This window comes from Hypomesus transpacificus, chromosome 10, assembly GCF_021917145.1.
Source record: "Hypomesus transpacificus isolate Combined female chromosome 10, fHypTra1, whole genome shotgun sequence".
NCBI lineage: Eukaryota > Metazoa > Chordata > Actinopteri > Osmeriformes > Osmeridae > Hypomesus > Hypomesus transpacificus.
This window is the reverse complement of record NC_061069.1, coordinates 5,064,739-5,089,121: the sequence shown is the minus strand read 5'-3', so window position 1 is coordinate 5,089,121 and position 24,383 is coordinate 5,064,739. Positions and strand designations below refer to the sequence as shown.

Sequence of the window (24,383 nt, the reverse complement as noted above, 5' to 3'; positions counted from 1 at the left end):
CTCTTTCTGATGTAAAATAATCATGGTAGTCTAGGTAAGATGTAAAACCTTCTTTTTGTAATATATTTTCCCTTTGAATTGATTTAAATCACTTGCAATGTTATTGAATATCAGTTTTCATTTTGCTCTTATGTAACCCATTGTTAAATAACGGTATAATAATGGTCCTTGAAGGGTCCTGATGTGTGCCCTGTGCCATGTCTTCTTGTATTTCTGACCAAAAGTCTTTATCCTTGACATTAAAAAGTGCACTGCCTGACAAACAAACAAACTAAAAGTACTATGTTGTCAACAAATATGGCCTCGGGATCAAACAATGTTCCGCTAGACTAAATATAAAATTAATTAGTTTGCTGATTAAAATAGACTGAAATTGAGATGACTGAAAACAAAGCAGACTCAATTTACAACAACATTAAGAACAGCTGCTTGGGAGATAAGAGGGATTGACTGAGCTAAATTGAGAAGGACAAGGTTGCCGAACACAAGAGTTCAAATTGGAGTTCAAGGCTTTCTTTTTAAAAACACAATGACCACAACTACTGTACTACAGTCTTAGGACTCAGCTGCTGAAAGATTGAATTCCTTAAGACCTGCTTTTACAGCTTTGAGATATCCGGTGAAGGACACGCACAGTTATTTGACCATACAAGTCCCCTCTCCTGGCCTCCTCCACTGTCACATTTCTGACATTGAAACAATAATAGATCATGCCCACCATGATATTTGGCCCAGAACACAAACATGAATGAGCCAATCCCTGCTTTGCCCTTTCTTAAGGTCTTCCAAAGAAGGATCAAGAAGGTTGTTAGTTAGTGGAGCCCTGTCATTACATGTGACATTTTACATCCTAAAGTAGAGACTTTTATAGTTCAAATTAAGTTACTTAAAAATGCTGATGGGAACAAACATGTAGGGTGTCCCCAACAAAATGCTGGTAGACTTGGAACAGCTTGGCACAGCAGTAGCATTCAAAGCATCTAAAGCTAATTCAGAGTCACAGTGATGTGCCAGCACATGAGACCCCTTTAGAAAGATGTCTCAAATAAACCAAATCACAGTTTTATCTCATTAGATAGCAAAAAGTATTTGTTTACTTAGGGCTTACATTTTTGTTGTAAATCACAGGACGATAAAGATAACATCTGTGTAGTGTGTTATTTCGCAATATATAGTTTTAGGTTTGAATGGAGACAATAGCAAATGATCAGATACCCACAAAAGAGGAACATTTGATACATAATTGTACATATCATTAATTCAACCCTCAGTGCAAATATTGAACTTTCTGTTTTGTTGGCTTTTACCCCTTTTCTTTGTCTTCATCTTACAAAGAGCACAGCATGTGAAATCAATGTTATTAGTTAGCTGAGTTGTAATGCTGTTTGACCTTGACTCTTTAAGCGCATGCCTCTTTGAGCTCTGTGGGTGTGATCATTGAGGTCAGCAACATGAATCGAAAAGCTTCAGATGTTTTTCTTTGGACTTTAAATCTCAGTTGAAAAAATGTGAAACACATCCATGACTTCTTCAGCATCTTAAATATGTTCTCAAATAACACAGGAATGTATGTCACTCTGAAGTTAATTGTCCTTAAATGATGTTACAGTAAAGCATAGCAAGATGAAAAGAAACACTGTGGGTACTCCATCTACCAAATTGTGTCACTCATTTGTCAACTATCATTGTACAGTAGATGGACTCACATATTAGTTATACATATAGCCAATATGGATAACTTAGTGGTAGAGCATTTGACTATGTATATCCAGATGTTACATGATGAACTCCCTCTCTGTACATTTGTTTTGGATAAAAGTGCCTGCTAAATGAAGACCTTATTATATTTTACAGATTGGTTATATATCAACATGTTGCCTGAAAATAGAATCAAAGTACATGTCAATTGACACATTTATTCTTTCCCCCTTGATGGTTCAGTAGCAATGGCTTACAACTTCTGTGCCTGATCCACTTTCTCCACATCTTTGACGGGTGCTGGGTAAAAGATAAATGCATTTCCCTTGGTCAACACGATAAGTCCAATATCTATGGCTTAAAACCAGTGGGTAAAGGTCTGGAGAGAAAGCGGCAATTGTATCAAGATACAAAACATAATGCTTGATACATACATTTGTATCGAGACGTATCTTGGATATTTAAAGCTTGACACCTACACAAACACGTTCCCTAATTATAAAATCGGCATTCTGCTATTATAGCTTATTGCTAGCTGAGTTTACACCTCGGGTTGTTATAGTGCTCAGGAGTGAGCCAGGATGAATTGGTTAAACTCATCCCTCAGTTTAAATACCAACCTCCTGTGAATTGGATTGGAAGATGTTTGGTGATTTCGCTAGAAAGAAATGAAAGGTTAAGAAAATGTGGTCTAACGTTGCATGAGTCAGTCATGAGTTGCAAGATCAACCCCCCCCCCCCCCCCCCCCCCCCCAAGTATCGTCTTAATCAGCTATTCATTGCTCGTGGAACAAATGCATAATTACAATTCACAAGGAGTAATGTAAGTTACTGCAATAAGCACAATGAAATATGTTACTTTATTTAGGTAAAATGTTACATTGCATTAGTTCTCTATGAACTAAATAGTGATAACAGTTACCTCATTTGAATTAAAAAAGAGTTAGTAAATGCTTTAATTATAGCTTTCTATAACACAAATGTGACTTGTGACAAATTTAACTTTCTCCAAAGTAGTCACAATTAATCAATTAATACATTTACACAGGAGAGATGGGAGGGGAAATGAAGCACTCAAATGTCTCCTCCAATCTATTTCCTTGAAAAGCAAGGGTCCATAAATAGTTTCTGCTTGCTTGGCATGCTAAACCAAATATAAGGGGGGCCTTACAGAACAGCATCCATGGACAGATAGCCTCAACCTCTGTGGTAAGTTTTAAGTTCCTACACTTCTTCACTTTCTGACTGTGTGGTCGAATTGACTGGGTTGATTCTGAAAGTGCACTCAGTATATCTGCATTGTGTCCTCAATGCCATTTGATATGCTTTTGTTGATTTATTTGTGTAAAATGTTCCATTACAATTTGAAATTGTTTTAAAGCCCAAGCCACATGAAACATAAAAGGTTTATTAAATTGTTATTCATTTCCATTCAAAGGTTTCAGCTATAGTTCTTCAAATTCTTGAAAAACTAGAATATGATATGATTAAAAATATGATTTGCTATGATGCTTTTTGTTTAGGAGATGTGTAATCTGTGGAACTTTTTTTTACAGAGTCCCCATCACAGTTTTTTAATCTGGTAGAGAGAAACACGGTAAGACATGATAAAGACTTTCTTTATCTATTTAATTGGTATTTATATAATGTATGGATAGGATCCTGTAAGTTATCTCTGTAAAGAATGTCAATTCTAGCCTTTATGCTTCAGTAATTACCGGTCAACTTAATACCTCTGGCTTTTACCCATGACATATTATTATAAATGGTGAACTATTGATATGGCAAGAGGCGTAAAGAATTTGTCAAAGGCTATTTATTTTGTGGTAGCTGTTACTAAGGTGTCTGTATTTTTCCTTTTTCTTCCAGTGAGCCGCCACCATGAGTACAGATGCAGAGATGGCCCTGTATGGGAAGGCTGCCATCTACCTCCGCAAGCCTGAGAAGGAGAGGATTGAGGCCCAGAGCAAGCCCTTCGATGCTAAGAATGCCTGCTATGTGACAGACACCAAGGAATTGTACCTTAAAGGATTTGTTGTTAAGAGAGATGGCGGGAAGGTGGATGTTAAGATCCTTGACACTGAAGAGGTCAGTTCCATCAGCAATCATTGCACATTGGCCTATTCACTGGAACTTTCTTTCATGGAACTTTCTATCTAAATCTGTTTCAGGTAAAAACCTTCAAAGAGGATGATGTTTTCAACATGAACCCTCCTAAATTTGACAAGATTGAGGACATGGCCATGATGACCTACCTCAATGAAGCTTCTGTCCTGTATAACCTCAAAGAGCGTTATGCTGCATGGATGATCTACGTAAGAAAACTACATACATACATACATACATACATACACTGACAAAAATCTAAAGGAGTTGACAATTATACATTGACAAAATCTGTAATCTAATGTATACATTTCTTATATGTTTTGACGTTTTGTATCAAAATCACTGTGAATTGAATGTGGAATTAAGGATTAAAGAGAAAAACCTCAACCTCAGCTAGTGTTCTCCAGGAACAAAACTTGTTTTTGATACCTCTGATGCAGACCTACTCTGGGCTCTTCTGTGCCACGGTGAACCCCTACAAGTGGCTCCCTGTGTATGACATGGAAGTGGTCAACGCCTACAGAGGGAAGAAGCGTATGGAGGCTCCACCCCACATCTTCTCCGTCTCTGACAACGCCTATCAGTTCATGTTGACAGGTATGAACATTGCAAAACATGGGAGGAGAAAGAGAAAGAGAGAGAGAGTCTAAAGGATTATGAAATTAGTACTGGATGTGTGGTTGGATGGCGAACATTTAAAAAAAGGATATATGGGATAGTAAGATGCATTCATAATTGTAATGATGCTTGAGATGCCAATGAAAATGTCTATTGACTTGCAGATAGGGAGAACCAGTCTGTCCTGATCACGTAAGTTAAACGTTATTCTTTAGGGATATTTTTTCTACCCTCTGTCATGAGGATGCATACAGTTTATAATGATCATATTGGACATGAAAATAATAGAACAATGCACCAATAATTTCTCACAAAATAAAAAATTACTGAATCCATGACAAAAAATGTGTACTACCAAAACAAGTGGAGAATCTGGTGCTGGGAAGACTGTCAACACCAAACGTGTCATCCAGTACTTTGCCACCATTGCTGTTTCTGGTGGTGATAAGAAGAAAGAGGCCGTACCAGGAAAAATGCAGGCAAGTCCATTCTATGTCTATCTTCATCTCTCCCTGTCTTATCTCCCTTGTATGCCGGGGATAAATCCAATCCAATATACGTGCTGGATAATAAGGCATTCTGTTGGCCTACGTCACTGTTTGGACGTGGTTTTTGTGAAGCTTAAAACCTAATTGGTGGGATTCTGACTCTCAGACTACTTCATCAAAACTGTCTCTGTGTTCATCTCACCTAGGGTTCTCTTGAGGATCAGATCATAGCAGCTAACCCTTTGCTGGAGGCTTATGGTAATGCAAAGACAGTGAGGAATGACAACTCATCTCGCTTTGTGAGTATAAAAATATTTCATTGTAAATATACTGTAATACAGTCTGCCGTAATGTTTGGATAGATAAGTCATATTTCTTGTCCTGATTCTCCCCTACGCTCTGATGTAGGGTAAATTCATCAGAATTCACTTCCACACCACCGGCAAACTGGCTAGTGCTGACATTGAGACATGTAAGCAGTGTCTCCTCCATGATGGATTATCACATGGGACATGATGATCCTCATCTAGTTTTGTCTATGCAAATGTACTCGATTTTTCTCTTATTTGTATTTACTCCTTTGTGTACACGTTTGTGGATAAATTCTAAAAACTCACTTTCATCTTTTTCTCAGATCTGCTGGAGAAGTCTAGAGTAACCTTCCAGCTGCCTGATGAGAGAGGGTACCACATCTTCTACCAGATGATGACCAACCACAAACCTGAGCTGATTGGTGAGGCAGACCAAAGTGCAAATGACTAGCGCCCACTTGTGGTGTATTACAGACCCCTGAACTATTTTTAAGGCTAAATACATTTTATCAGGGTAGTGCCTTCTAAAAAGGGCAGCGAGATATACATTGATGTAGTGATTGTAATGAGAATTTGTTCTTCACAGAAATGACGCTCATCACAACAAATCCTTATGATTTCCCCATGATCAGCCAGGGTCAAATCACTGTGGCCAGTATCGATGACAAGGAGGAGCTGGTTGCCACAGATGTGAGTCACTTATAAGGATTGCAAAGCGTAACTGATAATGGAAAATGACATCCCTTATCTGTGTGTGTTGCTCCACTTTGCACAGTCTGAATGGGTTGATTTGGTATAATAAAGATTTATCTTGGGGCCATGTTGCGTGTACCCACATACATTTTTAGAAAGTAACAAACACTTAATGGTGGACCCTGGACTTACTGCTAATCTGCTTTCCCCTTTCAGGATGCTATTGATATCTTGGGTTTCACCAATGAAGAGAAGATGGGCATCTACAAGCTTACTGGTGCTGTCATGCACCACGGCAACATGCACTTCAAGCAGAAGCAGCGTGAGGAGCAGGCGGAGCCAGATGGCACTGAGGGTGAGTGGCACGATAATCGGCAAACCTTTATCTCACATTTATTATTGTTTTCTCTGATTTATTTGTGATAAACTGACTGCTCAAATCTTTTGATGATTTTTTCTCCCTCCAGTGGCTGATAAAATCGCTTACCTTCTGGGTCTGAACTCAGCTGACATGCTTAAAGCCCTGTGCTACCCCAGAGTTAAGGTCGGAAATGAGTATGTGACCAAGGGTCAGACGGTGCCTCAGGTAAGCCCTTGATAATATCTATATTTTAGTTTTTAAAACATTTTATTAGAGCTTATTTATTCTAAAGAGTTACAAATACTAAGTAACTCTTTAAAGCTGCTAACGCACTAACAACTAAATGTGTCATTACTTTTTTGTTACACAGGTGAACAACTCAGTGAGTGCTCTGGCCAAGTCTATCTATGAGAGGATGTTCTTGTGGATGGTGATCCGCATCAACCAGATGTTGGACACCAAGCAGCCAAGAAACTTCTTCATTGGAGTTCTGGATATTGCTGGTTTTGAGATCTTTGATGTAAGTTGGGATCTACAATAAGAAAAAAGCAATGGTTTATGTTGACGTTGATGAGTTTAAAATGTCAATACATCAGTTATTAGTTATCAACTTTAGAAGAAAACAACAACAATTTAGTTTTAAATCTGCTAAATATCAAATATATCAAACCAAAAATAACAAACCAAACACAAATGTTCTCTTTGAAATTGTTTTACACAGTTCAACAGCATGGAGCAGCTGTGCATCAACTTTACCAATGAAAAACTGCAACAGTTCTTCAACCACCACATGTTCGTCCTGGAGCAAGAGGAGTACAAGAAGGAGGGCATCATCTGGGAGTTCATTGACTTTGGCATGGACTTGGCTGCCTGCATTGAGCTTATTGAGAAGGTGAGGTAGGGAGGCTTTGGGGTTGATGCAAAAAGAAAAGTTACGTATCCACATACAACTTGTGTTGGAAGCACAATGTTTTAGGAGTCCCAAATCTGACTGAAGATGATCAAACTGGGTTTCTTACACAGCCAATGGGCATCTTCTCCATCCTCGAAGAGGAGTGCATGTTCCCGAAGGCTTCAGACACTTCCTTTAAGAACAAGCTGTACGACCAACATCTTGGCAAAACTAAGGCGTTTGAGAAGCCTAAACCAGCAAAAGGCAAGGCCGAGGCCCACTTCTCCCTGGTCCACTATGCTGGTACAGTGGACTACAACATCTGTGGCTGGCTGGAAAAGAACAAGGACCCACTGAACGACTCTGTGCTTCAGCTGTACCAGAAGTCCTCAGTCAAACTGTTGGGTTTGCTCTATGTGGCTCCTCCACCTGAGGGTTTGTAAATTTAAGTTACATTTAATTAATCCCCCCCCCCCATGCAAGCTTCATTCGAAACTCTAACAATAGTTTTGTTCAAGTTCAAGTCTTTTATTTGTCAGGTGCACAGAGCAACACAAGGTTAGACTGGGCACTGAAATTCTTAAGACAACACAACGCAAGCACTTGGCATAACATAACATATAAGTACACAGAACAAATTTACATCTATGCTGAGCTTAGATAAGTGAACTTCCTAAATATACAGATAGCAATAAATAAACGACTATACTAACCCTAACACTAAAACTTCCTAATTTTTGATCTAAGCTTTTGATCTAAGCTAACAAGATTTTCGTCAAATGAGAATCTCACACGTTTTTGTTATTTACACTTTTCTCATTTTTTTTATCGTACTATTTACAGATGCTGGTGGTTCTAAGAAGGGAGCCAAAAAGAAGGGAGGTTCCATGCAGACTGTGTCCTCTCAATTCAGAGTGAGTGAGAAACACTGCGTGCAAATATGTGTACGTGTTCTATATGAACAGGAATTTGTAGTGAGAGTTTATATATTACTTCTAATTTGTGGGTGTACATATAATCCTTGATTTAAAGAAACTGAAAGAACACAAATTAAACAAACAAAATTGCTTTTGAAACTCTTCACAGGAGAACTTGGGTAAGCTGATGACTAACTTGAGGAGCACCCACCCTCACTTTGTACGTTGCCTAATTCCCAACGAGTCCAAGACTCCAGGTGAGAATGATACTTACAGAATAGTTTCACTTAGCAAGATTGTCTCGGACAAAAGCTCATCTCAATCTTTTGCTTCCAGGTCTGATGCAGAACTTCCTGGTTATCCACCAACTGAGATGTAATGGTGTGCTGGAGGGAATAAGAATCTGCAGAAAGGGCTTTCCCAGCAGAATCCTCTATGGTGACTTCAAGCAGAGGTAAACACAAATACACACACACACCCATATTTAATTTCTACACTGTGATATTGACGCATATCCATATTTTTTCCAATACAGATATAAAGTATTAAACGCCAGTGTCATCCCTGAAGGCCAGTTCATTGACAACAAGAAGGCTTCTGAGAAACTGCTTGGATCAATTGATGTAGATCACGAGGAGTACAAGTTCGGACACACCAAGGCATGGGCTCAAACTAGCATGACAGCTAATAAGATAATATGTACATTTCTCACTCACAGTATACAGTGAATGTTAAAATGCATGAAATATCCACTGGAAAGTCTTTACCTTAATCAGCTTGTTGCTAACCTGTGTCTCAGGTGTTCTTCAAAGCTGGTCTGCTGGGTGTTCTTGAGGAGATGAGAGATGAGAAGCTTGCTGCTCTGGTAACCATGACGCAGGCTCTCTGTCGTGGATATGTGATGAGGAAGGAGTTCACCAAGATGATGGAGAGGAGGTGAGTGGGTGACGTTTGTCTTTCAACTTTTTTTTCAACCCAAACATCAGTTGATGGCCCTTTCCAAAAGTGGCCAAACAGCTTTCCAAAGCTTAACTCAAAAGTGGAATCTGTGAAGATATGCCATTTGTTCTGATGTTATCAAGCTGTTCCATGGAGCAACACACTGTCTCACTACCTCTCTCTCTTTCTCAACCAGAGAGTCTGTCTTTACCATCCAGTACAACATCCGCTCATTCATGAATGTGAAACACTGGCCATGGATGAAGGTTTACTACAAGATCAAGCCTCTCCTGAAGAGTGCTGAGACTGAGAAGGAGCTGGCCAACATGAAGGAGGACTTTGAAAAATGCAAAGTCGCCCTTACCAAGGCTGAGGCTCGCAAGAAGGAGCTGGAGGAGAAGATGGTGTCCCTCCTGCAGGAGAAGAATAACTTGTCTCTCCAAGTTGCATCCGTGAGTGAACAAGATATATTCACATGTAAAGACAGTTAAACAAGCTTAAAAGACCAAGCTTAGAACAAACATTGAAACAACGCTTTTCTCTACCTTTCATTTTCCAGGAATCAGATAATCTGAACGATGCTGAGGAGAGATGTGAGGGTCTGATCAAGAGCAAGATCCAGCTGGAGGCCAAACTCAAAGAGACAACAGAAAGGCTGGAGGATGAAGAGGAGATCAATGCTGAGCTGACAGCCAAGAAGAGGAAGCTGGAGGATGAGTGCTCTGAGCTGAAGAAGGACATTGATGATCTGGAGCTTACCCTGGCCAAAGTGGAGAAGGAGAAGCATGCCACAGAGAACAAGGTATCAACATCTCACCAATAGCTGACCTTGTGCTTCTCTTAGTTTGTACGCTGCCAATTGAATCCTGTTGTTATTGTCCTCACTAGGTTAAAAACCTGACTGAGGAGATGGCATCTCAGGATGAGAGTGTTGCCAAGCTGACCAAAGAGAAGAAAGCCCTGCAAGAGGCCCACCAGCAGACACTGGATGACCTGCAGGCAGAGGAGGACAAAGTCAACACCTTGACTAAAGCCAAGACTAAGCTGGAACAGCAAGTTGATGACGTGAGTCTATGATTTCTATGAGAAATTCAGTAGATCTGCACATTTATTTCTGATTGACATTTTCCTGATATATTGCAAATAGAGTAATATTTTTTGTGCAGGAAAGCCTACACTAATGTTTGAATCATACTTCCACTGAACATGAGGTGTGATGACTAAATGTGTGTTTTGTTATTCAGCTTGAGGGTTCTCTGGAGCAAGAGAAGAAGGTCCGTATGGACCTTGAGAGAGCTAAGAGAAAGCTGGAGGGAGACCTGAAACTGGCCCAGGAGTCCATCATGGACCTAGAGAACGACAAACAACAGTCGGATGAGAAGATCAAGAAGTAAATACAAATACTAAGAATATTTCTGTCGATGTTGGTTACCTTAGATCTTGACTTTCCCCTTACAGCACCTGAACTAAACCTCTAACATTAATGTGCTCCATAGGAAGGACTTTGAGACCAGCCAGCTCCTCAGCAAGGTTGAGGATGAGCAGTCTCTGGGTGCCCAGCTGCAGAAGAAGATCAAGGAACTCCAAGTACGGTGTAGTTACTAAGTACAGGAATATTTGTTTCTTTGTAAAATAGAACAGTTTATCACAGTGTTATATATTTTGATATATATTTTGTCCTATGAGACATCCAGCAAACTTAACTGATGAGTTAATTTAGCCGTTACCAGCCCATATTGTGGATAGACCAAAACGGAGGACCTTTTATACTCTTGATTGTAGGCTCGTATTGAAGAGCTGGAGGAGGAGATTGAGGCTGAGCGTGCTGCCAGGGCCAAGGTGGAGAAGCAGAGGGCCGATCTGTCCAGGGAACTCGAGGAGATCAGTGAGAGGCTGGAGGAGGCTGGAGGCGCCACAGCTGCTCAGATTGAGATGAACAAAAAGCGAGAGGCTGAGTTCCAGAAGCTGAGACGTGACCTGGAGGAGTCCACCCTGCAGCATGAGTCCACAGCCTCAGCCCTGAGGAAGAAGCAGGCTGACAGTGTGGCAGAGCTGGGAGAGCAGATTGACAACCTGCAGCGCGTCAAACAGAAGCTGGAGAAAGAGAAGAGTGAATTCAAGATGGAGATTGACGACCTCTCCTCCAACATGGAAGCCGTTGCCAAGGCTAAAGTTAGTCATTAAAAGGGAACATCTCCTGCATAGTGCTTCATATGATCAAATACACTTCCAACTGACATGCTACAGAGTAAACTATAATTGAAAGTCACAATAATGAATGTGTTAGAGACAGAACAATAACTGCAGCACAACACTATGTATACTCATTATTCATACCTTGTAATTATTCGATTTTGTTGTTTACATTGCTTAACAGGGCAATCTAGAAAAGATGTGCCGTACCCTTGAGGACCAGCTGAGCGAAATTAAGACAAAGAACGATGAGAATGTTCGCCAAGTCAATGACATCAGCGGACAGAGAGCCAGACTTCTGACTGAAAACGGTAACCTTTAAAAACAACAGCATTAACCATTGCAGGTAAAATAAAATACTGTGCGGTCCGCCAGCAGAGGTTAATCTTAGTCTTAGAAATTGCTTGGCCTAACAAGAGCCCCTTTTCTTCCCCATAGGTGAGTTTAGTCGCCAGCTGGAAGAGAAGGATTCCCTGGTTTCACAACTGACCAGAAGCAAACAGGCCTACACCCAGCAGATTGAGGAGCTGAAAAGGCAGATTGAGGAGGAAGTCAAGGTGAGGCTACAGACAGGGCTCAGATACCCAGATTTTAGAGAGGAACTAAGGGCTTTTGTTGACTATAACTTTGTCCCCTGAGTTAAAGTCATCCACCAGTTTCACTGTTCTTTCATAGTCATTGTGCTTTTGCTTTTAGTCCTTTCTATATTCCGTTCAAGCTCTCAATGATGCTCAACTCTTTATGCAGATATTCAAAAGGCTTTGTCAGGAAACAAAATCCAGCTTTAACTTTCACCCATCTTTCTTCCAGGCTAAGAACGCACTGGCCCACGGTGTCCAATCGGCACGCCATGACTGTGATCTGCTGAGGGAGCAGTTTGAGGAGGAGCAGGAGGCCAAGGCAGAGCTGCAACGGGGCATGTCCAAGTGCAACTCTGAGGTGGCTCAGTGGAGAACCAAGTATGAGACTGATGCCATCCAGAGGACAGAGGAGCTGGAGGAGGCCAAGTAAGTACATTCATCTGGAAAGCTGTCTCCAAAAAGCCAATTTAATCAGTTGGCTGGTGGGTTATGGGGCACCATAGGCCGCGATGTTAGGCTACCTATGAACCACACAGAGCCAGCCATCAGAACAAGGATAGCTTTACTCTTTTGCCATAACAGGAAGAAGTTAGCTCAGCGTCTCCAGGATGCTGAGGAAACCATCGAGGCCACCAACTCCAAGTGTGCCTCTCTGGAGAAGACCAAACAGAGGCTGCAGGGAGAGGTGGAGGACCTCATGATTGATGTTGAGAGAGCCAATGCCATGGCTGCCAACCTGGACAAAAAGCAAAGGAACTTTGACAAGGTATCGGATTGACAAAGAACTATTCTTTTATTTATTTTGTTTTATTATAAACGTTTTTATTTTTAAATCTTTCAGTAGCTCAACACTGTCGTGGTTTGTGTTTCCTCCTAGGTTCTAGCAGAGTGGAAGCAGAAGTTTGAGGAGGGCCAGGCTGAGCTGGAGGGAGCTCAGAAGGAGGCTCGTTCTCTCGGCACAGAGCTCTTCAAAATGAAGAACTCCTATGAGGAGGCTATTGACCATCTGGAGACTCTGAAGAGAGAGAACAAGAACTTGCAACGTGAGTTAAACAATTGAACAACAATAAAAAGGTCCTCAGGCTGATGGTTGCAAGAAGTTAAGCTGATTAGTCCACCAGAACCAATAGGTACAACATTAGCATATTCTTGTTTTTAAACTGATATTGACTGTGATTTAGTTGAGCAAATTGTACATTTAATTTTTTTCCACAGAGGAGATCTCTGACCTGACGGAGCAGATAGGAGAGACTGGCAAGAGCATCCATGAGCTGGAGAAGGCCAGGAAGACAGTGGAGACAGAGAAGGCTGAGATCCAGATGGCTCTGGAGGAGGCTGAGGTACAAACTGTATTTTGGAATTCCAAAATATTTTTATTATAATTTGACCTAAATACTTTTCTGAGCAGGTATTTGCTAGGTGTTGAATTGTTTGGATTTAACATGCACTGTAGGTGTGCATCACACTCAGTATTTCAATTTCTTCAGGGAACCCTGGAGCATGAGGAGTCCAAGATCCTGCGTGTGCAGCTGGAGCTGAACCAGGTCAAGGGTGAGGTGGACAGAAAGCTGGCAGAGAAGGATGAGGAGATGGAGCAGATCAAGAGGAACAGCCAGAGAGTGCTGGACTCCATGCAGAGCACTCTGGACTCTGAGGTCCGCAGCAGGAATGACGCCTTGAGAGTCAAGAAGAAGATGGAGGGAGACCTGAATGAGATGGAGGTCCAGCTGAGCCATGCTAACCGCCAGGCTGCTGAGTCCCAGAAGCAGCTGAGGAACGTTCAGGCACAGCTCAAGGTAAATCATCACAATGTACTGGTTTCTGAAGTAAATAAAAAATACCAGCAAAGATATTTTTAAAACTCTGCAGTAAATGTAGCGCAAGGCACATGTATACATGAAACCAAGGTTGGTGACCAGCGAAAACAAATAAGAATATCCTAATCTTTGCTACTCAGGATGCCCAGTTGCACCTGGACGATGCTGTCCGTGATTCAGAGGACATGAAGGAACAGGCTGCCATGGTGGAGCGCAGAAACGGTCTGATGGTGGCTGAGATTGAGGAGCTGAGAGGTGCTCTGGAGCAGACGGAGAGAGGCCGCAAAGTGGCTGAGCAGGAGCTGGTGGACGCCAGTGAGAGAGTGGGACTGCTGCATTCCCAGGTGTGGACAACATCCACACGCACAGTCACAAAGTATGACAAAACAGAACATACATCCAGACTGAGGAAAGGTTATCCAATCACTTGGTTCTTTCACAACAAAACAAATCTCTTACAAGTTCACAGGTTTGACTCTGTGATTCCTTCTGTCCAGAACACCAGCCTGTTGAACACCAAGAAAAAGCTTGAGGCTGACCTGGTTCAGGTGCAGGGAGAGGTGCAAGACATTGTCCAGGAGGCCAGGAACGCTGAAGAGAAGGCCAAGAAGGCCATTACTGATGTGGGTTTTTAAATAAGAAATACTCATTTATTTTTTCATTATTGTACTGATTCATATTTATTTGGTTTCTTATATAAGGATTTATACACCTTCAGGTGTGTCCAGCCCATATGAACTTGTATGTCTTTAGATAATACACTTATTATGTTTTCATCAGCCCTAATACAACTACATGTCAATACTTTACTAACACACAGCATCTGCCCACCCCTCATCATAATTCTTCCATACACTTCTCCTCTCACAACATACTCAATTGTACTATATGCACTCATCTGGGCTTGATGCAACCGTATGCATCAAGCTCAATCCATTACCTTATCTCCCCACAATGGTCGCAGGCAGCCATGATGGCAGAAGAGCTGAAGAAAGAACAGGACACCAGCTCTCACCTTGAGAGGATGAAGAAGAATCTTGAAGTGACAGTCAAGGACCTGCAGCACCGTCTGGATGAGGCAGAGAACCTAGCCATGAAGGGTGGCAAGAAGCAGCTCCAGAAACTGGAATCTCGAGTGAGTCGGCGCTTCATTAGCTCTGGGAACCAACTGCATTTGTTAGCTATTTCAAACCATATTAAATGGTTCATTATTTTGTTTGTAAAACCTTAGCATTTAGCATATAGAAACTGTCCAAGTAAATGTCCTCCTCTGAACAGGTGAGAGAGTTGGAGACCGAAGTGGATGCCGAACAGAGGAGAGGTGCAGACGCAATCAAGGGAGTTCGCAAGTACGAGCGCAGGGTAAAGGAGCTGACATACCAGGTAACAACAAACAGTCAACAGTAAATGAGTCACAATTCATTCATAAAATTCAAATTCTACTAATTTCCTTTCTGTTCCAGACTGAAGAGGATAAGAAGAATGCAACCAGACTTCAGGACTTAGTGGATAAACTGCAGCTTAAAGTAAAGGCCTACAAGAGACTGGCAGAGGAAGCTGTACGTGTACACATTCACCCTCACCAGTATTTTAGTAATTGATTTTGTAAATAAAATAATAAATTGACACTGAACATTTATAATTTTTCCACTCCAGACTAATGATAATTACTATGCACTTGCTGCCTACTGAGTCAAATGACTTTGATTGTTGATGTTCCTCTCCCATGTCTCCCAGGAGGAGCAGGCCAACTCCCACATGTCCAAGTTCAGGAAGGTTCAGCATGAGCTGGAGGAGGCTGAGGAGCGTGCCGACATTGCTGAGTCTCAAGTCAACAAGCTCAGAGCAAAGAGCCGAGATTCTGGCAAGGTAACCACATCAATAATAGGAATGCACATTAAAATGTCCCTTTCAGACTTAAAATATATTGTCAAGTCAAATTAGATGACTCATGTTTGCTGTGTGAGAGGGTATTAATAAGGCTATCTTAAATGTTCTCTCCTCAGGCAAAGGATGCTGAATAGACCTGACCAGAAACTGTTTCAAAACATTCCTGTGTCTCATAAAATATGATTTTCATGGTGATATTTTGAGCAGAAATAAAGCATGTAGATCTACACTATTGTGTCTTATTGTATTTGTGGGGGCAATTACCTCAATACTGTTTGCAGTTTAGACCTAGGTTGCATTTGACAAGTTTAGCAGTGATGGCGATTTACTCAATGTACACTTTTCCAACATCGGCTGCAGTTTTTTTCCAGTCGGACCGTTCAAATTTGGGGACAATTATTCCCATGGTTGCTGCCTTAATATATTTGCCGTCCAATCACCGATTTTATTTAGGGAAAATGCCAGATACACTAAAACAAAACCAATGATGTGCTTTGATCTTAAGGGGTACCTAGGTGTGAATAACACATGCATTGTCATCAATGTTATCGTTCATTTGCCTAAGCAGAGCCAGAGAGGATACCCTGGGATAACCAAAAGTGGTAATAAAAAAAAAAAAAACTGTTCAACTGGCCTCAACGTCTTCCATATACTGTAAATTACAACTTGTCTACAACAGCATTTTCTATTAGAATTGTAGATATGAAATACCCCATCTCCCTATTCAGAATCACAACTGTATATTCTGGCTCACAAATATATATAAAAATACCCACTGCTTATCCAGATTGTATCACCTTCTACAGGATGGGGAAATGCATTACATGTGTACTGAATATTTACAAATTATGTATGCGCCTGTACTAAATTACTGTGTTTTTGTAGATGCACCATATTTAAGATTGTCCGTTTGACATTTGGAAAATACAGATTTTAATAGTATAACTCCAGTCTTTGTACTCCTTTATTTCAGACAATCCCATTATTGCAGGTACAGCGTTAAATAAACAAAAATAAAAAGCAATGTTTGAGTAAGAGGAAACAACTGTATATGCAGTTTATATCCTACCATCTCAACTTACCGAAAATGATGAACAATGTTTAAAAATTAACCATAAGTGCAGCCACATCCTTTATTAAATACATTTGAAATCCAGATTCCATATGCCTACTAATGGTTACATGTACAGGTAACCACAACAATAAACATAACGGACTTGTCCAAAAGCCAGTGAGGTGGCTTTAAGACCTAAACGGGATGGCCATCTTGAAATGCAGTAATCGCATGCTTTTGAGGGGGGGGGGGGGGGGGGGGGGGGGGGGGGGGGGGGGGGGGGGGGGGGAGGGCGGCTATACAGCGTGAAGAGAGAATGGGCGAGAAATGTCAAGGTTTGGGAGAAAGTGTTGTCTTGAACCTGGGGAGATCTTTATTTTTCAGTTTAAATATCATGCATCTGTTTGTCGATCTTGGTTTTCAGGTGGTCTTTGTAGGCCAAAATGCCCCGGGTCCATTTCGTGATGGTCTGTTTCTCACACACCCAGATCTCCTGAGCCACCTGGGAAAACAAAGATGCATCACATTTTCGTAAAAGACAAAGCATCCACTGATTGCCAAACAAGTTAGGCACCATGGCCTCCAAGTAGTCTACCCAAATTCAAAACACGTAAAAATATCAACTGACTGGGGGCCTAGGGGGAAGTTCAAGCCCCAGAGAGCGAGGCCATAAACAGACCAATCGAAATGATTTTACCATAACATGCATAACAAGCAGAGGACTTGGAAAGGGGCGGGGCTTGGTAAGTGGTATGCCTGCCAGACCACCATACTTTCAAAGCGGTTGTAAACAAAGAATGTCAAAGCCCCAGGACCCGTTACGTGGGTTTAAAACTAAAGAAATACCAATTAAGGACAGGTGTGCTAACCACTTCAAATCTTGACATGTAATTTATACCTGCTGGATGAGCCTGAAGTCGTGACTGACCAACATCATGCCTCCCTCGTATTCGTTGATGGCATCGGCCAGGGCATCAATGGTCTCTATGTCCAAGTGATTGGTGGGCTCGTCCAAGAAGAGCATGTGGGCATTCTGTCCCGCCAGCCAAGCGAAGCACACTCGACATTTCTGACCGTCAGACAAGTTCCTGATGGGACTCACCTAGTGGTGGGGAGTGGGCAGTTGGATTTGTAAGCAGGTGATGTTTTAATGCTTCAAACCTAAGATGGTACCGTGTTGGTAGTAACAAATCTACTAAAGGACTCTTTTTCCAGTGTCACCAGGCTCAGCTAACCCCAGGGGACAAACATACCTGCTGTTTCCCAGTTAGTCCATAGCGGCCAATGATTTTCCTCATTTCTTCCCTCTCCTTGATCATTGGATAACACTTCATCATGTAATCGAGGGGGGAGAGGTCCAGCTCCAGCTGTTCTGTGAGATGCTGTGTGGGGGATCCAGAAATACATGAGACCACGTGTACATAGTACAAGTAAAATCACCCATTTGGGAAAACTGATCCTTTTGAGTGACCACTTCGTACATACTGCATATGACATTCTGTGCTGATATGGGGGTCAGATGGCTAAGCGGTTAGGGAGTCGGGCCATTAATCAGAAAGTTGTCGGTTCGATGCCAAATGACGTTGTGTCCCTGGGCAAGGCACTTACAGTAAGTCGCTCTGGATAAGAGTGTCTGCTAAATGACTACATGTAAATATGTTTGAAAATGGTTAGCTAAATTCAGACCCTGAAATATGGAACCAAAGTGAGATTTGGAATATGCAAATCCCGATACCCTGACCAGAACATACCTGGTGATATCTGCCGATCTTCACATGAGAGTTTTTCCGAATCATCCCATCAGAGGGGAGGAGCTATGAAAAGACACCAAGAGGGGGAGGGGAGGGGGAAAAAAAGTTATAAGGATTCCGAACCAGACACGTCAGAGATCAGCACGTTAAAAACATAACTGAATTACTCTACATTGATTTTGAACTTACGGTATTAACAGTTCATACACGAGTCAATAACTGAGACCGTCACATTTATTTTGTGAAATAAGTTCCAACAAGTTGTAAATTACATTAAATATGCATTATAAAAACTCTACTGCTTACTTCTCCGGTGAGCAGTTTGAGTAGAGTGGATTTCCCGGCTCCATTGGGCCCCACAAGGGCCACTCGAGAGTCCAGATCAATACCAAACTCAAGGTTCTTGTATATATGGGGCTACAGCATTTATAAAAAGCAAAAAAGACTATTAAAAACTTGCAAATAAAAAGGCGTAAAAAGTTGTCATCAAATCTTAACAAAAACACTCCAAATGGAGGGGATCTTGAAGGTTTACTCACAGTGTCATCAGAGTACGTGAAGCTGACGTTCTGGACCATGATGACAGGAGGGGGGATCTTCCCACAGGGAGGAAAAACAAATGACAGTGTCTAGGGAAAAGGAAGGGAGTTACAATACTGTCCTTTAAATGAGCTTACAATTGGAAAGTGTAACATCCTCAATGTAATCTTTGTTAATTAAAACCACGTAAAAAAAAAAAAGACAAGTATTCTGTGTATACTCAGTTGGCCGCTTAGATCAGATAAACGCTTCGGTCTAGTTTTTGTCAACGCACCCCTGCACTCAGAACACACTGCCTGACAGGGGCACTATAATTCGGCCTTTTGTTCACATCATTTCAAAGCAGCATGCCAACAGAGCAAAAAAGGCTCAATAAAAAAAAATATACTTGAACACTTAGACTATTTAATAATACAACTGGTCCCATATTGTAATGTTTTCTGTGTCACCTTTTAATTAACAGCACCATTCTTACCTTGTCATTTACAACTTTCTCAGTCAGGCCCGAAGCCACCATCTTTTGCAGGGTTTTCTCTTTGCTCTGGGCTTGGCGGGCCAGCTTGGCTGAGCCGTGACCAAACCGGGCTATGTAGTTCTGGGGGCGGAAAACAGCAGAAAAAAAAAAAAGCTATCAAAACAATGTTGTTTTCTCAAGCACATTATATGGTTGCTTTGATATCTTTTAACTGACAAAGTAAAGAAATTAATGCTGACAAGATTTCAATTATATCAGTTACTACTCATTTTCATGGGTTCCGAGAGGTCCACCATTACCTTCATGTGTGCCATCTGGTCCTGCTCCCAGTTGAACCTTTTCATCTGGTTCTCCTCCAGCTCCTCCCTGGTCTTTATGTACTGGTCATAGTTTCCCTGGAACAAAGCCATAAAGTTACTTCACACAGCTCAATGTCCTTTCAGGTTTAGCAGAACTTGGTGGTTTCCGTAAGTAAAACAGACCACACACACAGGTCATGTTGAGGACTCCTATTGTTTAAACGGAGAAAATTCAAATATCTAAAAAAGACCAATCTAACTGTGCAGGCTGAATAGTTGCTCTTACTGTGTAGTACTTCAGCTTGCGCTGGTGCAGGTGAATGATGTTGGTGCATACACCGTTGAGGAAATCTTGGGAGTGGGATATTAGGACAAGAATGCGCTTGAACCTGTAGAGTACAAACATAAGTTTAGTACACATAAAAGCTTCAAAGAAGTTCACAACACTGGCCATAAGTGTTGATGTTGTCAAGACAGTACAAATATATAAAGCTGAACTTGAAACGTTTTTATTATAATTTGGATACTTAGCATATAGGACAAATACAGCATGGTTAACTACAAAATAACTTTGACATTTACAGACTACAAACATGACTCCACAAATACATGAAACGATTAGAGGAGTTCAACGTTTTTTGCAATTTGCCACCGTACACAGCAGTAACCAATCATGAACCTAAACAAGAACAATTTGAAACAATTCCTGATGTGATTTGAAACAGAATCCCATCAGTGGCGGTCTAGATATACATTCACACTTACTGACTAAGCTCCTCCTCCAGCCACACGCAGGCATCCAGATCCAGGTGGTTAGTGGGCTCATCCAACAGCAACATGAACGGCTTCAGGAACAAGGCTCTGCAGACAAGGACGACCCAACATTAGTATATGGTACCGTCTTACAACAGGTAGCAGGTCCAGTCTCAATGCTCTGTAGATTCCTGTCAAGAACTGAATCTTCACAGAAACCCTAAGTAGCCCTTCTCGCTACAGCAACTAGAAGGATACCAAAAAATTGGACCAAACTGCTAGGATCAGAAAAACGCTTCGGTCCATTTTTGTCACCGCGCCCTTGCACTGTGAACACACTGCTCGGCACTGGCGCTATCATTCGGCCTTTCGTTACATCATTTCCAGGCAGTTCTGTACAGACAAGCCGTTTCTTTCGCGAGACCCTTTGTTTCCGAGGGTAGCTCACACCAACCTGGCCAGAGCGACGCGCATCCGCCAGCCTCCGCTGAAGTCCTTCAGCTTCTTCTGCTGCATGGGCCCAGTGAAGCCCAGGCCGTGGAGGATCCGGGAGGCCCGCACCTCTGCCTTGTCTGCATCCAGCTCCTCCAGGCGCTCGTACAGCTCCATCAGCTTCTCGCACTCGGCTAAAGTGCACAGCGGGAAGGGAACGCATTGAGTGGATGGGTACAAAAACGAGACAGCATATGGCAACGATGGATGAAAGGTGACGAGGTGGAGAAAGATCATACGACAGAAGTGTACTTCCTGTTACCCTTTTTGACCCCGGTTCACGTTTGTTGTTCCCTTGTCCAGACATGACACCATGAAAGGTTTATGGCATGGTGTGCCTATCTGAACAAGGGAGCTAGTGTACCACGCCTAGGAAGGGAAGCTGCCACAGTGAACACAGTTCCCATGGTAACGTGGAATACTATACGCTACTATGACTTATCATACACTAAAATTTAAGGGGCCCCTGGCATTTTATTGATTCTTTGTTTTAACCCAGCTACTGTGCTACGACTATTAATCATGCATCTTTTTTTTTTTTTTATCATTAAAAAGTAAATCTGGTTAACGACAGACGATGACATCACACTCACAGTCTTCTGCAGCCAGACGCTCAGCCTCCTTCTCCAGTTTAATCCTCTCCTGGTCCACCTCCATCACACACTGCAGGGCTGTCTTTTCGCTGGGTGACATCTCCCGGGTCAGGTGATAGATGTCTATGTGCTCTGGGATGGGCACCTCTCTGTGGGCAATGGCAGACAGCAGCATTGACTTGCCTGCAAGGAAGAAACAAAAATGGTTGCGTTATTTGTTACCCATGGTGAAGGAATGGGACTTGTCTGACCAGCTACTATGCAGACCCAAGTCCTTTACTGGATCATAAACATGGCTTTAGTACTATTAAGACCAATAACAGGAGGGGTGTCCCACAGAGCATTAAAAAGAACTCCAGAGTTGGCCGCTTAGATCAGATAAACGCTTCGGTCTAGTTTTTGTCAACGCACCCCTGCAGTCAGAACACACTGCCTGACAGGAGCACTATAATTCGGCCTTTTGTTCACATCATCTCAAAGCAGCACTCCAACAGAGCACAGACGGCAAAATAAAAAAATCGACCTGAACACTTAGACTATTTAATAATACAACTGGTCCCATATTGTAAAGTTTTCTGTGTCACCTTTTAATTAACAGGACACATTTTACCTTGTCATTTACAACTTTCATTTAAATTTAAAAAAATATATATATATTTAGATACATTTGATATCCCCCCCAATGGAACCTAGTGTTTTTACCTGTGCCGTTGAGGCCGATAAGACCGTAGCGTCGACCAGAGTTGAGCTCCAGGGTGGTGTCAGTGAGAAGCTCCTGGCCGTGGAAGGTCAGGGACAGGCTTGCTATTTGCACATCAGTGCTGTTGGGGTGGGACGCCAGGACTCCAGTCACGGCCCGTGCCTCTGACTTCTTCAGTTCAAGCTCAGCCAGCTCCTTGGCCATGCTATCCATATCTATTGCAGCAAGGTTTACAAAAGACATGCCACCGAATAAATTGTAATAGAAAGCAAACCCCCTATATGGAATAACAGGGATGTGTGGTATTGGCCTATGTGGGGCATAAGTTGTTTTGAATGTTTAGTGAGAGTCAAGTTCAAGCCTAAAATATGGAATGAAACATCTTCTAAAAGACCATGAAACACTGACCAGCAACACATGCCTTGACTTTGTGTATAACTAGTTCTTTGGTTGCTTGTTCTGGCCACCTGGAACTAAAACCCTACAAACTGTTGTCCACACTTAGGCCTACCGTTCATATCATCGCCATCTCCGTTCTCCAGCCCATTTTCAGGTCTCTCGCCCTCTTCATCTTCGGTCTTCTTGGTCCTCTGGCGGGATTTAGCAGCTTCCTTCTTCTTTGCCGCCTTCTTCTTGGCCAAGTCAGATGGCATGGCTGCTACAGATGTCAGGCAGATATTGAGACCTGAAGACAGCGAGCTGACAAAAGCAATGGGAACAGTGACCTCAGGATTAGAATGGGGGCCAGTTTAGAGTAGCCAACACTTTTCACGGCGAGTCTCTACATCAGCCCCTTAAGATACAGAAGCACATGGGAGAATTTGAGCAATACAAAAAGGTATGGACACTAATACAAAAAGATACCAATACTGACAGATGCTAAAGGACTAGTATCTTACTTTTATCATTGTTATATGCCGTTTTACAGTTTATTATCTCTGACAGCCAAGTTACAAGTTAGAAATACATTGTTCTGTGTGCATATACGAGCGTCCAAAAGGATTAAAGTAATGACTTAAATCAATCACTTGTCATTGGGATTGTGGTAATGATATCAAAGCATTCTTAGACTACATTTTGGCTAACTATTAATGGAAATCAATCTAAAGCCGTCACCCTCTTGTCGTATTGAAAAGTTGCTCTGTTGATTGTTGAAGTAACAACGGATCTAGCTAGACAGGAGTATTGCACAATACCGGCTTTTCAGAACAGAAACCTTCTACATCAGCGCTAGCCTGCTACATCATCACGGCTTGGTGGCCCGATATGGCGGTAGGCCACCATCACGTGTTCCTTCTGTACACCGGGAAAACTGTAATTAATTAGATTTGATATAGGACGTTTATAAATAGCCTTCTGTATTGCAGCAACATGTAGTGGTTTATCATATAAACTGGCCAGCATTGACAAGGAATGAAATTCCATTATTACAAGTGACACCGGGCCCTTTGATGGGAAAAAGCAAAGGCCCCAATCTTGCTAACAAGCCAGCTTATTCGGCTGCCTACGTTATGAACCAAGACAGCTGGCGTAAGCGCGTCTAGCAAAATGTCTTACCTGTGGCTAGTTGCCCCCTAAAATAATTTATAAAAACGGCTTTTTCAGATTTTGATTTTTTGGTAAGCTACAAAAAAAATACCAGTCCGCGGGTTTTCACAATTCTTAGCTAGCCACAGCATTTAGCTACAGTAACTAGCCTACTCGTGGTCCTTCTTGTACTGCTTTGTCTATTCAAAAGCTAGTTAGCTAGCCAAAGCGTTAGCCTAGCTATGTTAGCTAGCTAACTAACCTTGCACCCCTACGCAGGACACGTTTAAAACTATCCAGGCTATATTCTATTAATGTCATCAATGTTGTTTAGATGTTTAGATATACTAAATAGTTTTGTATGATCACGCTGAAAAAAAGACTTGTTCTTACCACTCTTGTTCCTCTTTGCCGGCGGTCCAACGATGTTAGATTGCTGGAGGCTGAAGACTTCGTTTAGTGCTCGCGTGTCCCCGATACCGGCTCACTGACCAATGAGAGCCCGAGTTGTTCTACTGACTCCACCCCTCTCAGTTTTTTGGGTTGGGTAATAGGGTATACGTCAAAAACACGTCATCCGATTCCGATGTAAATGCTCTGAAACAACAAAAAAAGCCTTTTATAAATCGAACAGAAGGGGCGCTTCTGTAATAGTGTAAACACTTTAAATCATCCCTTTGTATTTGTGAAAG

The 24,383-nt window shown here is 41.9% G+C and overlaps 2 protein-coding genes across 2 annotated transcripts; one reads left to right on the top strand and one right to left on the bottom strand.

The window, feature by feature from the left end:
- Positions 1-3,567: 3,567 nt before the first annotated feature.
- Positions 3,568-15,736, top strand: LOC124472440 (myosin heavy chain, fast skeletal muscle-like). Its single transcript, XM_047027272.1, has 39 exons — positions 3,568-3,786; positions 3,870-4,013; positions 4,248-4,404; positions 4,590-4,617; positions 4,790-4,904; positions 5,120-5,212; positions 5,322-5,385; positions 5,548-5,646; positions 5,811-5,914; positions 6,134-6,272; positions 6,385-6,503; positions 6,649-6,798; positions 7,000-7,170; positions 7,302-7,605; positions 8,014-8,084; positions 8,257-8,344; positions 8,424-8,541; positions 8,623-8,746; positions 8,887-9,023; positions 9,223-9,478; positions 9,586-9,828; positions 9,915-10,091; positions 10,271-10,416; positions 10,523-10,613; positions 10,809-11,198; positions 11,404-11,530; positions 11,658-11,776; positions 12,030-12,226; positions 12,383-12,566; positions 12,678-12,843; positions 13,016-13,140; positions 13,288-13,596; positions 13,758-13,961; positions 14,115-14,240; positions 14,582-14,752; positions 14,896-15,000; positions 15,081-15,176; positions 15,355-15,486; positions 15,624-15,736. Exons 1-39 carry the CDS (start codon positions 3,580-3,582, stop codon positions 15,639-15,641), a joined length of 5,814 nt encoding a protein of 1,937 aa, XP_046883228.1. The 5' UTR covers positions 3,568-3,579; the 3' UTR covers positions 15,642-15,736.
- A 1,104-nt stretch (positions 15,737-16,840) lies between these two features.
- abcf2a (ATP-binding cassette, sub-family F (GCN20), member 2a) lies at positions 16,841-24,181 on the bottom strand. Its single transcript, XM_047028388.1, has 15 exons — positions 24,085-24,181; positions 22,676-22,863; positions 22,167-22,379; positions 21,465-21,647; positions 20,834-21,005; positions 20,392-20,487; positions 19,913-20,015; positions 19,627-19,722; positions 19,328-19,447; positions 18,852-18,941; positions 18,619-18,729; positions 18,313-18,375; positions 17,815-17,943; positions 17,460-17,663; positions 16,841-17,063 (listed from the first exon to the last, which is right to left on the bottom strand). Exons 2-15 carry the CDS (start codon positions 22,815-22,817, stop codon positions 16,947-16,949), a joined length of 1,839 nt encoding a protein of 612 aa, XP_046884344.1. The 5' UTR covers positions 22,818-22,863; positions 24,085-24,181; the 3' UTR covers positions 16,841-16,946.
- Positions 24,182-24,383: the final 202 nt, after the last annotated feature.

Excerpts from the sequence above, each read along its gene's own strand:
- abcf2a (XM_047028388.1), bottom strand. The coding sequence starts at position 22,817 with ATGCCATCTGACTTGGCCAAGAAGAAGGCGGCAAAGAAGAAGGAAGCT. Across the intron at positions 18,942-19,327 it reads AGAAAGTTGTAAATGACAAG|ACACTGTCATTTGTTTTTCC; the intron begins GTAAGAATGGTG and ends CCTTTTCCCTAG. Across the intron at positions 17,944-18,312 it reads AGATCGGCAGATATCACCAG|CATCTCACAGAACAGCTGGA; the intron begins GTATGTTCTGGT and ends TCCCCCACACAG.
- LOC124472440 (XM_047027272.1), top strand. The coding sequence starts at position 3,580 with ATGAGTACAGATGCAGAGATGGCCCTGTATGGGAAGGCTGCCATCTAC. Across the intron at positions 6,504-6,648 it reads AGGGTCAGACGGTGCCTCAG|GTGAACAACTCAGTGAGTGC; the intron begins GTAAGCCCTTGA and ends TTTGTTACACAG. Across the intron at positions 8,085-8,256 it reads CTGTGTCCTCTCAATTCAGA|GAGAACTTGGGTAAGCTGAT; the intron begins GTGAGTGAGAAA and ends AACTCTTCACAG.